General features: G+C 39.1%; 1 protein-coding gene across 7 annotated transcripts in view; it reads left to right on the forward strand.

Annotated features, from left to right (window-relative positions):
• Positions 1-18,795, forward strand: part of piezo2a (piezo-type mechanosensitive ion channel component 2a) — a 150,032-nt gene that overhangs the window by 99,393 nt on the left and 31,844 nt on the right. For all 7 annotated transcript variants that reach the window (XR_012399642.1, XM_073941353.1, XM_073941355.1 and 4 more), the window contains 13 exons: positions 431-631; positions 2,368-2,572; positions 2,811-2,912; positions 5,135-5,300; positions 5,387-5,630; positions 7,566-7,662; positions 8,076-8,241; positions 8,522-8,611; positions 10,945-11,066; positions 11,492-11,563; positions 12,177-12,277; positions 15,173-15,293; positions 17,317-17,382. Coding sequence is in view for 6 of the 7 variants with exons in the window: in XM_073941353.1 (XP_073797454.1) it covers positions 431-631; positions 2,368-2,572; positions 2,811-2,912; positions 5,135-5,300; positions 5,387-5,630; positions 7,566-7,662; positions 8,076-8,241; positions 8,522-8,611; positions 10,945-11,066; positions 11,492-11,563; positions 12,177-12,277; positions 15,173-15,293; positions 17,317-17,382 (1,753 nt within the window). In the remaining variant the exon portion in view is untranslated. The remainder of the gene's footprint in view (positions 1-430; positions 632-2,367; positions 2,573-2,810; positions 2,913-5,134; positions 5,301-5,386; positions 5,631-7,565; positions 7,663-8,075; positions 8,242-8,521; positions 8,612-10,944; positions 11,067-11,491; positions 11,564-12,176; positions 12,278-15,172; positions 15,294-17,316; positions 17,383-18,795) is intronic.

The raw sequence follows: 18,795 nt of genomic DNA on the forward strand, positions 1-18,795 counted from the left end.
GACTATAAAACGTTTTTAAAAACTATGAATGAGTGAAGACCTGAGCATAAACATCACTGGTAAAAAAAAAGACAGGAGCATTAATAATAAGGGGCTAATAATGTTGTATTCACTTTTATATGTATGAAGATTTGGCACTAGAACTTATAATTCATTTAAAAGACCTTGCTTTAGTTTTTATTATTGTAGCTACATGTACAGTTGTTCTGAGAATTTTCACTTGTAAAATCAAAGTCTTTAGTTATTAATATGACAGCACACTATTTATATACTTTTACCTCCAAAAAGTGCCTCCATTTTAATATCACGATGCAAATTAAGCAAGATTTTATTTATCATTTCTTAATACAAATTTTGGACTTTGCTTGTTCGTATACTCACTTGAATGTTAGCTTTATCTGTCGTTTTTGTTTCATTTCCCCCCACACAGAATAACTTATTAATGCTGGCCCTCTTGGCGTTCGAAGTGACCATTTACCGCCACCAGGATTTCTACCGAATGAAAAATAACATCACGCCTCCAGTCACGAGAACTATATTTCACAACATCACACGGCAGCATCTGGACGATGGCATCGTCAACTGCGCCAAATACTTCATCAACTACTTCTTCTACAAGTTCGGTCTGGAGGTACAGTCACACCAGCATTGATTGATGTTGTTTGACAGAGGCCTTTCCAACAGTAATATTGTTAAATGGTATTATCATTTAACATACGGGTTTTCTATTGTGACATTGTTTAAAATGTAATTTATTGCTTAAAATACATGGGGCTTACGCAATTCACAGCTATAGACGACATTGTGGAGAAGCTCTGCTTGATATTAAACCTTCTTTCCGAACATTGTTTAGAAATAATGCTGTTTCTAGCTCGTCTGACCAGTGAATCCAGCTCGTGTAATCTGTCTAATCAAACAGGGAATTTATAAAATCACAGCCAGTGTAGTGGAATAAAAACAAAACACATGATTTTCCCAGCATTTTCACCAGTGAATCCAGCTCGTGTAATCTATCTAAATTAACAGAGAATTTAACGATCACAGTCAGCGTAGTGGAATAAAAACAAAACAAATGATTTTCCCAGCATTTTCACCAGTGAATCCAGCTCGTGTAATCTGTCTAATCAAAGAGGGAGTTCAACTATTGCAGCCAGTCTAGTGGAATAAATACAAAACTAATGATTTCCCCCAGCATTTTCACCAGTGAATCCAGCTCGTGTTATCCGTCTAATGAAACAGTAAATTTAACAATCACAGCCAGTCTAGTGGAATAAATACAAAACGTAATATTTCCCCCAGCATTTTCACCAGTGAATCCAGCTCGTGTAATCTATCTAATCAAAAAGGGAGTTTAACTATTGCAGCCAGTGTAGTGGAATAAAAACAAAACAAACTATTTCCCCAGCATTTTCGCCAGTGAATCCAGCTCATGTAATCTATCTAAATAAACAGAGAATTTAACGATCACAGTCAGTGTAGTGGAATAAAAACAAAACACATGATTTTTCCTGCATTTTCACCAGTGAATCCAGCTCGTGTAATCTATCTAATCAAACAGGGAATTTAACAATCACAGCCAGTCTAGAGGAATAAATACAAAACGTAATATTTCCCCCAGCATTTTCACCAGTGAATCCAGCTCGTGTAATGTCTAATGAAACATTAAATTTAACAATCACAGTCAGTGTAGTGGAATAAAACCAAAACAAATGATTTTCCCAGCATTTTCACCAGTGAATCCAGCTTGTGTAATCTATCTAATAAAAGAGGGAGTTCAACTATTGCAGCCAGTCTAGTGGAATAAATACAAAACTAATGACTTTCCCAGCATTTTCACCAGTGAATCCAGCTTGTGTAATCTGTCTAATCAAACAGGGAATTTAACAATCACAGCCAGTCTAGAGGAATAAATACAAAACGTAATATTTCCCCCAGCATTTTCACCAGTGAATCCAGCTCGTGTAATCTATCAAATCAAAGAGGCAGTTTAACTATTGCAGCCAGTGTAGTGGAATAAATCAAAACTAATTATTTCCCCCAGCATTTTCACCATTGAATCCAGCTCATGTAATCTATCTAATGAAACAGAGAATTTAACAATCACAGTCAGTGTAGTGGAATAAAAACAAAACAAATGATTTTCCCAGCATTTTCACCAGTGAATCCAGCTTGTGTAATCTGTCTAATCAAAGGACCGAATTTAACGATCAGAGTCAGTGTAGTGAAATAAAAACAAAAGTTATTTTCCCCAGCATTCTCAAAGTAGCTCACACAAAGACGCCAGGATTGACGTTGTTTAGATCTGCATTGTGTGATGTACATTGTATTTTAATTAGCTTGTGGTAATGTTCTCGAATGCTCCTCCAGACGTGTTTTCTGCTGGCGGTGAATGTGATTGGTCAGCGGATGGATTTCTTCGCTATGCTGCACGCGTTCGGTCTGATCGCAGTGATGTATCAGCGCCGCAGGAAGGCCATCGCTCACGTCTGGTCCAAATACTGCTGCTTTCTAGCCTGTCTGCTGTCCTTCCAGTACCTGATGTGTATCGGCATCCCTCCGGCAGCATGCACAGGTGAGCTGATCCAGAAGTAATGCGCCTCATTTGCTAATAATTGCATTTGTTTATCATATGTACGGTCGAAGTCAGATTTATATGAAGTTTGGATTTAAAAAAAAATATTTCCTCAGTGCTGTTTTACGGGGAGGTTTCTAAAAATAAAATCGTATATTTAGAATAAATATTAGTGCGAAGGCTTTTGATGAATCATGACTTTACATTTATGAGTCTGACTGTGTTTTCTGTGGTTTAGATTATCCGTGGAGACGCTCGTCCTCCAGCATGGACTCAAACGTCATCAAGTGGCTGTATTTCCCAGACTTCCACACAAAACCAAACTCCCTCTTCCTGCTGTGTGAGTAATCAGACATTAGAGCGAGGGCCCAAATTCAGAAGGACTGTTATTGTGAAACTTCAAAGTAAAACCATAACCATGCATCTATTGTTTAAAGAGCCCATATTATAGATGAAATAGGGTCATATCTTGGTTGTAAGGGTCTCCAACAACAGTCTAATATGCATGCAAAGTCAAAAAACACTTTCATGGTCTTATAATCTGCATTTATTTTTAACTAATTATCCTAGCGACTCCTGTATGAATCGTCCAGTGATTCATTTGTTCCCAAACCCCTCCTTAGCGCGGAGCTAATCTGCGCTGATTGGACTGATGACAGCCTGTCGTGATTGGTCGACTGCCTTCAGTCAGAGAGTGAAATGCCAAACAGCTAATCAGCAATATAAAAGTAATCACAGTTCATACACGCTCCATAGTGTAGGCGTGGATTTTAGCTGCCAGTGGGTCAATGTAAATACAGACGATGGTCTTGAAAATTCAGACGACTGACTATTTTATTGAGCAAAAACTCCAAAAACTGACTCACTCTGCTCTTTTCACAGACACAAACACACACACACACACACACATACCTCTGGACGACAGCACACGCACGCACACACACACTACCCTCGTCCATGGAGCTCCGTAAACAAAGCAGCACGCGTCGAGTTTTTAACGTGACTTTGCACGCGATAAGAGAATATAGCCAGTTAACCTGATACAGTACACGCGGTTACAAGTAACAAATCACAACTAAATACATTTGCAAGACAGAGTCAACGAAGCAACAACTTTAATCGCACGTACTTACACTTGAGAAATGGAGGAAGAAACTCATCCTGACGTCCATCAGTAAGTTACTCTTTACTGATCCTTCCTTTAACAAACGCTGATGAAGTATTCTTTGTAGCATGTAGTTTGCAGAAGTTTCCAGTAGTTTCCAACTGCTTGGCTATAATGCTGATGTTTCACCTTTGGGTAGAGACTCGATAATATCCTTCTGCAGTGTGACTTCAATCGACCGGCGTGTTTGTGGGTGTGTGTGTGTGTGTGTCTGGGTTTCTGCGTCAGAGGGCGGGGCCTCAGGTTTGAAATCTCCCGGGTTTGCGCGTGCACGTGAATAACTTGGTTTCGTTCGTACGTCATGCCGAAACACCTAATGAATCGGTATCAAGGCGACTCGTTTGAAGCAGTATGAGTCGACTCTTTTATAGATGAATCAACCGTTTTAAACACTGTACACTAACAGATTTAAGCCTTAGCTGGATACTTCACTTCACTTAGAGCTGTGTTACATACTACATGGAGGGGAATTTTCAAACACCCATAAAATGGGCTCTTTAAACTGGAACAGCTTGGATTAACCAAACACAAATGTAAAGTGTATTGTTGTCACTTCACCATCGTCTGTATATTCACATCCCATATTCAATATATATATATATATATATATATATATATATATATATATATATATATATATATATATATATATATATATATATTTATTTATTTATTTTTTTTATTTTGATTATTGATTTGTATTCTTAATCAGAAGGCGTTAGTATAAAACAGGTTACTGTCATAATAATAAACCATTAAATTTGATTAAAATGCATGAAAACACACAAATAATATTTGATGTACTTCTCAGTCGGGATTTTAAAAAATGTAAACGTTTTAATTCAGCTCGTTTCCAGACTTGCCTTCAGCTTAGTCCTTTATTCATCAGGGGTCACCACAGCTAGCTCACCTGTAATTAGAGTTTGCATGTTCTCCCTGCGTTCGCGTGAGTTTCCTCCGGGTGCTCTGGTTTCCCCCACAGTCCAAACACATTCGGTACAGGTGAATTGGGTAGGCTAAAGTGTATAAGTGTGTGTGAATGTGTGTGGATGTTTCCCAGAGATGGGTTGCAGCTGGACGGGCATCCACTGCGTAAAAATGTGCTGGATAAGTTGGCAATTCATTTGGCTGTGGCGACCCCGGATTAATAAAGAGACTAAGCCGACAAGAAAATGAATGAATAATTTAGGATTCGTGTTTTACCATCAGCATGTAGTAAATATACTAGTTAAAATGTTAACGGTTGAAACCTAAAGTGGCGATGGGGTCTTCAAATGTATGCAAGAGTCTTTAAAAACGTCTTAAAGGTGTTGAATTTGACTCTCTGATTCCTGTACATACTGCAGAAAAGAGGTTGAGTGTCCTGCAGACTTGACCTGTTGTGTGTTTGTCTCCAGATGACTTCATGCTGCTGCTGTGCGCGTCGCTGCAGGGCCGTGTGTTTGAGGAGGAGTGCGTGTCTCCCGTTCAGCTGTTAGCTGGTGATAATGTGGAGATCTGTCGAGATCTGGACGCCGCCACCTTCAGCCAGCACAACCCCGTCCCAGACTTCATCCACTGCAGGTCAGATTAAATATGCATAATTTTCCAAACCTTTCCTCATGTCATGGCTATGCTGTGAATGTAAACGTTGTGTTTTGTGCGGTCAGGTCGTATCTGGACATGCTGAAGGTGATGGTGTTCAGTTATCTGTTCTGGTTTGTGCTGACCATCATCTTCATCACGGGCACCACGCGCATCAGCATCTTCTGCATGGGGTATCTGGTGGCCTGCTTCTACTTCCTGATCTTCGGCGGTGAGCTTTTACTCAAACCCATCAAGAGTATCCTGCATTACTGGGACTTCCTCATCGCATACAACGTCTTCGTGATCACCATGAAGAACATCCTCTCGGTGAGTACAGGCTGTCTTTAAAACTCTTCAAATTAAACCTAGCCATATTGATGCTGTTGGTTCACATTGCTAATTTTGTGCTGAACAATTCATCTTTGTCATTAAGAAACAAAAATGCCCTTGTAATGTTTAATTGAAATCTGAAGATGCACTTCCTGTTTGTTTTGAGTTGCATCCTCCGATTAAGTCAGTCTGAGGTATTGGACGTGGCTACATACTCAGCCACGCCCCTCCAGCTGTCAGTTCTGACATCAAAAAGAAATGGTGAGGAGGAGGAGGAGTCTGTTAGGTTGTAATAACCCTCCCCAAAACCTTTACTACATCTAATCAGCTCACAGTAAAAAAAAAACAAGCCACTCCCACCGTTTTCTTATTTAATATTCCGTTTCTTTAGGAACTGCGTCACAATAACAAAACAAAAACAATGGCAGCTTCCGGTTCATGCAGACTCTAAACTCACTAAACTATGAGGTTGTAGGTTTTAAATCGTTTTAACTGGGTCTTAATTTTCCGATGTCCATGTAAAACTACCCAACACCCATACAGGCACTGACAATCTCTTTAACAAAACTCTTTTTATAACTCTATTTATTAATATGCTTGAATTATCTTCCTCGCAATAGCATTTATAAGTCCTTCATGTATTTATAGAGCATATGTGGTGAGGACACTGACCTGGACAGACTCCACATTGAGTTTATTATAGCTTTTTAAGCTTGTCAAAGAAAAGTTACATTGGAAAAACAAATTGTGTATGTATGGTTTGCTGGGTTTGACACGTTATTATTTAAGTGTTATTCAAGTAATTTAGGTTTTTTTTAAATATATATATATTAAATATATTTTTTTAATTATAGGGTGAGTCCTAAATTATAAAAGTCCTACGGGTTTAGCCATGTATAAGTCTGAATTTCACTCATAATGGTCTTTAAAAGGTCTTAAAATGTCTTAAACCTGTAGAAAACCCTGGAGTATATCTGCTCACTCAGTGGGGTTTTAAATGTGTCCTGACATAAACGATTGCTTCTGATGTAGGGATGCTAAAATAAGGATCGGTCAATTGTTTTTAACTCTTTTAATCGGTGCACCTTATATCAGCGATCAATCAGGTATGTTTTTAAGGGTTAGTTCACCCCAAAATAAACATTAGCCAATATTTACTCACCCAATCTAACTTACTTTAAGAATTATCTTGGGGTTTTCCAGCTCTACAATTCAGAATATTTTTATTAGAAGCTCAATAAAGTGCATCCATCCTTAATAATAATAATAATAATAAAAATCTTCATCTGGCTCTGGGGCAGGGATCCCCAAACTTTTTGTTATGAAGGGGCAAAAAACAAAACTTGATTGAGGGGTGGGCCGAAGGTAAATATACCAAACAAGTGCATTAAAGCTGTCATGGTCATTTTCTAATTTATTTATATTAAAAAAGAAAAAGAAACAATACTTCAATCATATTATTAAGAATACATTTTTTACATTTTATAATAATTTCTTGCAATAAAAACAAACACGTGTAACACAATGGTGTTTAATTCTGAATGCACGAGTCAAGCTGAACCTGCCTTTGCTTGATTTGCTCGTCGATGTCTTGTCCTCTATCTTCGAGTGACAGTATTTACATGTTTAAAAGTCTGATTTGTGCACAACATTTAATTGAAAAATTTTATTTCAGCTGTAGCTCAACAATTATACAAACAAACAAACAAAAGGTGATGTGAAATTAGACATGATGACCTCTGTTGAAAGCATTTGCTGCAACCTGCTCTAGGGGGTGAACAAATGTCTCCTTTAGTGAAACCATGTGTTCTTTCATAGGAAAATACCCATTTACTCCCAGCACCGATTCACAAGACAGTGTTCAAACATCAGCCATTGTGTTATTATGCTCTTGTTTTTCTTCATGAATGTGTGTGTGTGTGCGTGTCTCAGATAGCGGCGTGTGGTTATATTAAAGCACTGGTGGCGAATCACTGCTGGCTGATCCAGTTGTTCAGTCTGGCCTGCACCATTAAAGGATATTCAAAGCGTAAGTAATGCTTCAAACAATTACACACACTCCAAACTTTGGTGTCCTGTGACTTTAAACACTGTACAATATGCTTCTAGATGTCTGCATTAATTATATTACTATAATAACTTGAACCAGCAATCGACAATGGATTGAAATAATGTTTAACCTGAGCTAACATAAACATTCACAGTCAATGGGTGTATATTAATTAGCTTAAAATAAAGATGAATAAATACTGCAGGCATTGTTAAAAACACCGTCAATCGTCTTTGTTTAATATAAAGATACTAATAATAGTAATAGTTAGCTCTGACAGCGATAAGGGATTGTTTTATTGTAGTATTAATTGATGTATATCTATTAACTGTGCTGTTTAGCAGATTTCGGCCTGACTGTGTGTGTGTGCGTTTGTGTGTGTGTGTGTGTAGCGGAGCAGCAGGCTAATAAACAGTGTGAGCTGCCGAGTGACGAGGCGGGCATCATCTGGGACAGCATCTGCTTCGCTTTCCTGCTCCTGCAGAGACGCGTCTTCATGAGCTACTACTTCCTGCACGTGGTGGCTGATATTCGCTCCTCACAGCTGCTGGCGTCCCGGTACACACACCAGTCATGATCCCTAGACGATCAGCACTGTAGATCATCATCTCCAGCTCATGATTAAAGGAACACAACACATTTTTGTAGAAGACAGTTAAATTAATCCTCATTTATCAGTTATTTATGAAGCTTAAATAGTCCTCACTTTAAATGAGCTCACAGAACTGCATGTGGATGTGTTAATAAAGCATTTAACTCTTAATATATGCCTAAATATTAGGATATCTAAATGTCAATTTGAATAGTTTATTGATTATTTACTTATGCTCTCCATCAGAGGAGCCGAGTTGTTCCAGGCCACTATAGTGAAGGCGGTGAAAGCCAGAATCGAGGAAGAGAAGAAGTCCATGGATCTGCTGAAGAGACAGTGAGTTCAGTAAACATTCACTCTGCTTCACTGTGTGCTGCTTTCTTACACATAAACACACACACACACACACACACACACAGATCAAAACTCTGCATTTCTGAGTCTACTGTGCTCTGATTGGTCAGAACTCCCCTGTTCAGTTTTCATTGGTTAGATGACCCTACTCTGCTCTAGATGTCTGTTCTGCACTCTCTATGGTCAAATAGCCCTGCTCTGCTCTCGTATATTAAATGTTGGCACTCTGCTCTTATCGGTCGGATGGTCCTACTTTGCTCTCATTGGTTCAGATATCAATACTCTGCTCAACTCAGATGGCCCTGCTTGACTTTTACTGATTAGATGACTGTACTGTGCTCTGATTGGTCAGATGTTGTTACTGTACCCTCATTTGTCAGATAATCCTGCCCTGCTGTGATTGGTCAGATTGCCTTACTCTAATGTTATTTTTCAGATGTTCATACTATGATCTGATTGGTCAGATGGCATCTACTCTGCCCTGATTGGTCAGATTGCCTTATTCTATTGTTATTTTTCAGATGTTCATACTATGATCTGATTGGTGAGATGGCGTCTACTTTGTTCTGATTGGTCAGGTTGTCCTACTCTTTAGTTATTTTTCAGATGTTCATACTATGATCTGATTGGTCAGATGGCCTCTACTCTGCCCTGATTGGTCAGATTGCCCTACTCTATTGTTATTTTTCAGATGGTACTGCCATGATTGGTTATATTGCCCTGCTTTACTCTCATTTGTCAGAAAACCCTGCTCTGCTCTTCTCTGATTGGTCTGATTACCCTTATTTATTGTTATTTTTTAGATGTTCATACTTTGATCTCATTGGTCAGATGGCCTCTGTTCTGATTGGTCAGATGGCCTCTACTCTGCTTTTATTTGTCAGATTCTCCTGTTTAATTGTTATTTTTTTAGACATTCGTACTCTGATCTAATTGGTCAGATGGCCTCTACTCTGCTCTGATTGGTTAAATTACCCATCTCTATAGTTATTTTTCAGATGTTCATACTATGATCTCATTGGTGAGATGGCATCTACTCTGCCCTCATTGGTCAGATTGCCCTACTCTATAGTTATTTTTCTGATGGTACTGCTCTGATTGGTTATATTGCCCTGTCAGCAACCCTGCTCTGCTCTTCTCTGATTGGTCAGATTGCCCTTCTTCATTGTTGTTTTTCAGATGTTCATACTATGATCTCATTGGTCAGATGGCCTTTGTTCTGATTGGTCAGATAGCCTGTACTCTGCTCTGATTAGTCAGATTCTTCTTTTCTATTGTTATTTTTTAAGATGGTCGTACACTGATCTGATTGGTCAGATGTTCTTTACTCTGCTCTGATTGGTTAGATTACCCTCTTCTATTGTTATTTTTCAGATAGTCATACTCTGCTCTGATTGGTTAGACGGCCTCTGCTCTGATTGGTCAGTTGGCCACTGCTAGCCCAGTTGGACTGAAACCAAATCATATCTTAAAGTCTGCTCTTCCTCGGCACTTGTAAACACAGTGATGCCAACAAAAACCTTTGTGTTAGTTTTACAGTATTGATTTCAGGGCAAGGCCTCATTTTTGGGAAATGTGTTTAAAATAAACTTGTTTTGGCAGCAGAAAGAAGATTAGAGCTTTCATAACACACGCAGAAGCAGCGTGTCAGTGCGGAGCGTGAGCGTCGCTGAAGCGGCAGTGCCGCGATCATTTCCCCCCTGGGTCTACCAGCGTTTGCATTACAGTAAATTGCACATTGCATGACAGTAAATAGTAGCAATTCAACCAAATAAATGCATCAATAATCCACTGATTTTTATGCACTGTTTCTGCGCTATACACGCACACTTGCTCCTTCAGCTCTGCTTGCACGTGCGGTGTGAATGTGTGCCAGTAGAGGAGACACTGTTGCAGGAGCTAGAGCATTGCTGCTCATGACACGCGTTGTGAATTGTGCAGCTTTGTAGACCCGCACGTGTCCGACTTTGCTAAAATATTTGTTTAATAGATTTCCACCCAATTAAGCTAATTAAGTAATGATTAAAAAACAAACCACACTATCAAACTGTAATTGCTACCATAAAAAAAAAAACATTGCAAATTGTTCTTCCATCAGACTTGTGTCGATGCGAGCTGTAAAGTAACAGTGTGTTAGTAGATCACCGAACCTCTGCCAAACTCTGGAGAGTTTTCTTTGTGTCCGTCACACCCACTCCAGCCCCGACACGCTCGCATGTCTGCCTGTTGATCTGCTGTTATTCTTGAAGGAGAGGCTAAATCAGGTCAGGGGAATGAACATGTTTAAGATTCCTGCCGCTCTGTGTGTTTGTCAGGATGGACCGCATCAAGAGCCGACAGCAGAAGTTCAAGCGAGGGAAGGAGCGGATGCTGTCTCTGGCTCAGGAAAGCGGAGAAAGACACTCAGTGCTCAAGGAGGAAGAGGAGGAGGAGGAAGGTATATTTATGTCACAGCAAGTCAAAGTCAGCTTTATTGTCAGCTCCGCCACATGTTCGAACATGCAGAGAACTGAAATGGCATTACTCTTATATCATGGGTGCATACTGATAACAAAAACACAACAACAACAACAGCCGAGCTAAATAAAATGTAGTTACGAATATGTGTATATATATATATATATAGTCATGGGCATGGAGTTTGAATGGAGCCATTAATGATGTGTATTCCTGCACACACGTTTAAGTGGATCTTAATCAAAACACACACTTTAGTTCACCATGAGTGTCAGAAAACTGAAGGCTCATAAATTCCACAAGTGCCTGCGTTTAACAGCGGCGTTACATGCATTACAATCAAATCTGAAACACATGAAATGCACATACCAGACCTGTGTGTGTGTGTGTGTGTGTGTGTTACAGAAGAGAGCAGCAAAGAGAAGAAGAAAGGCAAAAGGAAGCAGTGGTGGAGGCCGTGGGTTGATCATGCGTCCAGTTAGTGTCTCTTATTGTTTGTTTACAGATTTATTAATATGCAAATGATTTCCAGATGTCTCTGTGTTCACCTGATTGTTCTAGATGAGTTTGGATTTTTATCTTCTCTGTTTTAATTTTTTAAAAAGTGAAATAAAACCAGGTTATATCCTCATTATTTATGTATTTTATTGGCTATGTCGTTTTATATTATTTATACTTATTATTTATGTAGGTTTTATTATTTTGTATTTAAGTTCGTCATTTTTTTTCTGTTTTCTACAATTATTAAACTATTAATACATTAAAATAATCTTTTAAATAGCTTTAAAATGGCAAAAACATCCTTGGCATTTCACTGAAATGAATATATATATAATATATATAATTTAATACATATATAGTTTTAATCCTTATACTTTTTACTAAATGCCAACATTTTAAAAGATTATTTTAGATCATTTAAGTGTAAATGTAAGCGAGTTTGAGCAAAAACATTTTGTTTTTATTATTTTTTAATCTAAATATATTCGCAAAATTAAGTAATTTAAATTAGTTTCTTCATTCGCTCCCAAAGTGTGTGTATATTGTGTTTATCCAGTGATGTGTGAGTGTTATTATGTTGTCTTTTTAGTGGTCAGAAGTGGCAATTATTACTTGTTTGAGACCGATAGTGAGGAAGAGGAGGAAGATGAAGACAGAAAGGATGAAGAACCTAAGAGATCAGCCTTCCAGGTAAATCTTTCAGAAATGCACTGCTTTACTGCATGCACGCTAGGGGTGTAACCTTACAGATCACAACCCACAGTACAGAGTCTCTCGCATCATTCAGATCACGTGTGAAAACATTAATGCTTTCCTGTAAACAATAATGATGACGGAAGACGTTGTGGAGGCACCTAAATGCTTCCTTAAGGTGCGTCCACATCAGACACGGATGAATCGTCAAGTGTATGTGATTTACATGTTTGGTCAATGCACAGACATTCCCAGTCTAAATGTGTCTAACCTAAATGTCTGTGTGCGTTCTTGTTTTGTTCTCTCAGCTGTATTTAACAGTGTTTGGTTATTCATTGTGCTAACAGCATTAGCGCAGACCCTAACTCAACTCCTGCTCTGTCCTCTCCTATAGAGAGCTATCCGAAAGTTTGCCTCTGCTTTGCTGGCTTTACCAAAGTCTGTCATTAAACTGCCCAAAACTGTACTGCAGTATATAATCAGGGCAGCCAAGGTACTTCACCATGCCTGATATATCTCCTCTATTCCTGTGTGCTGTAGTGTCGGCTCCGTCCCTTTGAGCAGCCATGCATCCTCCTCATCCCCAGACGCACATTACACATGCATTCATGGCTAGAATAACTAATTTAAATGAAGAGCAAAATGATCCTGATTATCAGTCTTCTGGCTGTCATGTTAACAGACATGCATTATTAGCCCTCCTGTGAAATAGCCATGTGTGTGTGTATATATATATATATATATATAAAACCTAATTTCCCAAGTAAAGTAAAGTTTAAGCTGAATACTAGTGTCTTGAAGATTATCCAGTCTAATATTATGTGATTATGTCATCATGCATTATGTTAAAAATCTTCATGGGAAATGTTTGACAATTTAAAACTTCACACGAGGGCTAATAATTTTCACTGTAGCTGTATGCCGAGTTGCATGCTGGGAATGCAGTGTATCATGCTGTGGATCGCAGCAGCATGCAGGGCTGGGTGATATTATAAACGTGTGACATCATTTTGACTGGCATTGTAGAAGTGTGGATGATGGTGTGGGGTTTTTAAATCTGATTCAACATCAACATTTTGTTGTGTTGGTTAAAATAATTAAAGGAAATTTACTTAGACACATGGAGGGAGGGATGGACAGATGGATGGATGGATGGGTTGGTGGGTGAATGGATGGATGGATAGATGAGTGGACGAATGGATGGGTGGACAGAGGTGGATTGATGGATAGATGGGTGGATGGACTGATGGATGGGTGGGTGGACAGATGGATGGATGGATAGGTGGGTGGACAGACAGATGGATTGATCGTTGGACGAATAGATGGGTGGACTGAGGTGGATTGATGGATAGATGGTGAGTGAACAGGTGGATGGATAGGTGGACAGATAGATGGATTAATAGATGGATCGATGGGTGGGTGAGTGGACAGATAGATAGGTGGGCAGATAGATAGGTAGGTGGATGGATTGATAGGTGGGTGTATGAATTGATGGATAGGTGGGTTGGTTGGTGGACAGATGGATGGATGGACAGATAGATGGATTGATGGATGGATAGATGGATGGATGGATGGATAGATGGATGGATTAATGATTGGATGGATGGATGGATGGATGGATAGGTAGACAGATAGATGGATGGGTGGACGGATGGATGGATGAATGGATGGATGGATGGACAGATAGATGGATTGATTGATGGATGGATGGATGGTTGGATGGGTGGACAGATAGATGGATGGGTGGATGGACAGATGGATGGATTGATGGATGGATAGATGGTTGGATGGGTGGACAGATAGATGGATGGGTGGATGGACAGATGGATGGATTGATGGATGGATGGATAGATGGATGGATGGATAGATAGATGGATGGACAGATAGATGGATTGATGGATGGGTGGATGGATGGGTGGACAGATAGATGGATAGATGGATGGATGGATGGATGGATGGATGGACAGATAGATGGATTGATGGATGGATGGATGGGTGGACAGATAGATGGATGGATGGATGGATGGATGGGTGGATGGATGGGTGGACTGATAGATGGGTGGACAGAGGTGGATTGATGGATAGATGGGTGGACAAATGGGTGGATTCATAGATAGATAGATGGATGGGTGGACAGATTGATGGAGGGATGGATGGAAAGATACCTGTGTGAATGGATAGACAGATAGATCGATAACATTTTAGATGGATAAATTTATAGATAGATAGATAGATAGATAGATAGATAGATAGATAGATAGATAGATAGATAGATAGATAGATAGATAGATAGATAGATAGATAGATAGTAAGATGGATGGACAGATGAAAAGGCATAGATATATAGATGGATGGGCGCGTAGATAGGAAGCACTTTAAATAGATGGATTGATCATGGCATGGATGGATGTAGGGGTATGCGGTGTGTGTATCATCCAGCTCTAGATGCATGCGAGTAAGCTGCAGAGGTTTTTCCTGGGTTGGGTCAAACAAAGGCTGTGTTTTTCTCCTTTGTGAACAGTGCAATCATTCTTTTTCTGGAGCAGAACTGACACCACAATCACAATTCCTGTCCTCTGGAGCAAAACATCCCCGAACGCTGGTTTCCTGTCTGTGTATTGTGTTTCTGTCTGTGACGGACGGGAACATCTAAAGTGACGCTTTTCCTAAAACAGCGTATTTAACGTCTCTCTTTAATCCCCTTCTGGAAGACCGAGGCCGTTTTTACCCTGCATGTGTTTGCTTTTTCTCTGGAGGAGTGCTTAAATCAGACTCAGACGCTGATTCCAAACGTCGCTCTGTAGTTAATTAGAAAGCATCTATGCATATACACACACAAACTCAAGTCCGGCTCGTGTTCCTGCATCTCACGTCCCTCTTTGTGCTCCTCAGTTTGTTTATCATGCCTGGATTACGGACTCGAAAACCGCCATGAAAGAGCGGCGGAAGGAGAAACGGAGGTTCTGGCAAAAGTACACCGAGAGCAACACAAACAAGAGGGAGCAGAAGGAAGGTAACGAGAGAACGAGCTCATATTTAATTTAGTATGTCGATTATTACATGCATAAATTAGGAACGCTGCATTTTAAGTCCTCGATTTCACCATTGTTAGGTCAGAATCTATGGAAAGACTTTTGAGAGTTACTGAGTATATATGCTTTCTCTATATACTCGGTAATATAACAAATGTCCACATGTCAGGAGGTATGACCTATGAACATATTCGCTGTGCTCTGTAGTTTATAAACGGACGCCAGTCTTGCTCCTCCGCATTCTTTGGGTTTGAGAAAGCCGTGTTAGATTCGCTTTGGTCAATTCATCCCATATGAGGCCGGACGGGGTTTCAGACACACACCTGAGGGTGCCAGATTGAGCCAATAAAACATTCACTTAATCTGCTGACACTTGAATAGGGTAATAAATGCATATAATAATAGGAGTACAATAGTAAAATCTCTCATATGTGATCAGAATAGTGAGAGGAATGCACTAAAGCTTCTGTTCTGTTTTTTTCTTTGTACAATTAAAACAATATGATGCTGTGCAATCATGCAATAAACATACCCAATCATCAATTTCAACATCACACCATGACATAACACATGAAATATATAGCCTGCATAATCTGATCATAGATAGAATTACAACTGAAAGCTGCCGAAGGGGGAAACGGATGAAGTGTAGTAGAATCTAACACTTACATCATCTGTACTGTTACGTGTTTATGATGTTAAAGTGGGATGCTGTAACATTTAAGTGAGACGGGTGTAATGTGTGCGACAGATCAAGAATGAGGCAAGGATCAGTTACTCTTATTTAAGCTTTTTACTCAATAATTGAAACATGTAACAATAATAAATGGGGGTAAAAAAAAGAAATAAACATTTATAATTATTATCTTTAAACAAAAACAACGAGTGTAAGCCAAATCAAAGAAATTAACAAAACAAAACTATCCTGAAATCTAAAGTCTAAACTAGGCGTCTAAAAGAAACACAAAAACCGAGCTCTTCAGTGTATACGACACCTGAACTAAAGTAATTACACTACAAAACTCAAAATACACAGGTGGCAAAACACTCAAACTAATCTAACAAAACATCAATCTAAACTAAAACTAACCAAACCGGATAAGTCCGATAAAGCTTAGTTTAGAATCACACAACAACCATCATATTATGTTACTTAAAGCCATCGAAGTTCAACAAGCAAACTGGAATTACCACAGTAACTGAGATAAATCACTAAATAGACGAAGCATTTGCACAAACAAATTGCGTGGAGCACAAAGGGTACGCCGAGGCAGAGCGCACACCACACACTGGTCTGACTGGGCTTTAGATCCTTGCGGCTCGTCCTGGGATTGGTGGAACCGGAGAGCGTCATAATGATGATGGACAGAATAATAATCCAATAAGAAACCTAAGGGTTGAGCAAACGGAGAGGAGGGTGAAAAAAAAGACAGAAAGAAAACAAATCATAACAGTACCTTGTATGAATTCCGTGCAACACTTTAAGAAAATCAGATCATAAATTCAGAGCATTTGTTTCCCGGCAATATTAAAATATCACTTTTAAAGATAAAAACAGCCATGGAAACGTACAAATGGATGAAGTTTAACACAATAAACACTCAAATCTGTATCTTGTATGATTTCTTTCCTCTGGGAAGCAACACGTGATGAGATGCTTACACAAATGAGATGCATACAAAATAATTCAGAGTAATTATTATTTAATTATAATGACACACACTCACAAACACACTTCATTAAACATGGACATCACCTATATGCTGAATAACTGCAGGCTAACGATGTTTATATTTAATAACTTTAACTGTTAACTGCTTGTCAATTAGTTGATGTTATTGGTAACTAATGAAGGTAAAGTAGGTAATAACCTTAATTTGAGTGTATTGCAGTAATGTGCACCTTTTGTGAAGCTGCTTTGAAACAATAATTATTGCTAAAAGCGCTATACAGATGCAGTTGAATTGAATGACTGTAATTAAAGTCTTGTGGTTTTCTCTGCAGCGAACGTGACCGTTGAAGAGGGAGATCAGGATGGAGTGACGGAGGACGAGCTTTCTGACAGTCCAGGTGAGATTTAACTCTTTAAAGACACTGTTCACCTAAAAATGAACATTTCCTCAGCGTTTCCTCGCACTCGAGTGGTTGTAAACTTGTCTTCTGTTGAACACAAAACAAGATATTGTGTAGAATGATGGAAACCAGCAGCCATTAGCTGTGTCTATCCACCTATGCATTCACAGCTGAGCAGGAGACACTTTTTATCCCATAGGAATCCATGCATATGCTGTGATGGAAACACGTTAAGTGAATAAACTCTGCTCTTCATCCGTCTGCATGATGTTTATCAGATATAAATGTGTGTGTGAGGGTCTTTGCGTCATTAACGTTGGTGTGCAGCTCTCCATGTTTGCAGCTTTCCATTAGCCGCATTTCCACTATCGGGCCAGTGCGAGCCAGGGCTTTTATCAGGCCAGGCCAATCGCCCGGGAGGTTGAGCAGTGAGGCTGAAATCATGTCGCGTTTTCACTGTCGGGCTAGTAGCGCGTCACGCAAACTCCGCCCCCAGAACATCCCCTGAATCGAACGTCACTCAACCCGGCCACTTTAGCGGGAATCAGGCAGATAAAGCACATCACCACATCATCACCAAACTATTAAAATTAGGACAACCAAAACAAACAAACGACACGTTACTGTACAGCAGTACAATGTATGTCTGCGCAGCTGGAAGTCAGAAAAAAAAAGGTCGCCTAGTTTCTGCTTTCACTCACCCCGAAAATGCTGTTTGCATGATTTGATTATTATCATCGTATCCAAACACTTTATAAATGATATTTAAAACATTCTCCGGTGCTTATTGCTTTTAGAAAATATCTAAAATCATTATTTTTTTCAGAAAAGCTTTTAAAAAATAAAAGTTTAATAAGTCTTAAAAACAGTTTGATATAGTACCTAATTGTTCTAGCTAGCTTTTCTTAGTTTAAATTGGTTTATTTATTTAATGTGATTTTATTATATCCGATATAGCTCAGGCTATTTTATCTAGATATGACACTATTGTTTTGAGCCTACAAAAGTCGACACGAAATTTGTAAACTTCAATGTCTTTCTGTTGTATTTATATAGTGTATTATCTCCAAAATAAATAAACACAATAAAAAAATAAAAGAAAAAAGCTGCGCGGCATCAACTGAGCTATGAAGGGAGCGCTCTTTTCCTCGGTCTCAAACACACACACACACACAGGCATCTAAACGTGCACAAACGCACCTATTAAACTAGACAAAAACTCTGGAAAAGCTTTACTGTCTGCTGTGTGTTTAATATGGTGTAAAGATTATTATGCGTTATTGAAACATCGAGGAGGACGCATCAAAGAAAAGTCACTTATAAATTAAAACTACTTTATTATTTTATACAACAGCCTTACATCTAAAAGAGGAACATAAGGGCGATCATACGCAAAAAAGACCTTAGCCT

This window comes from Danio rerio, chromosome 24 (assembly GCF_049306965.1).
Source record: "Danio rerio strain Tuebingen ecotype United States chromosome 24, GRCz12tu, whole genome shotgun sequence".
NCBI lineage: Eukaryota > Metazoa > Chordata > Actinopteri > Cypriniformes > Danionidae > Danio > Danio rerio.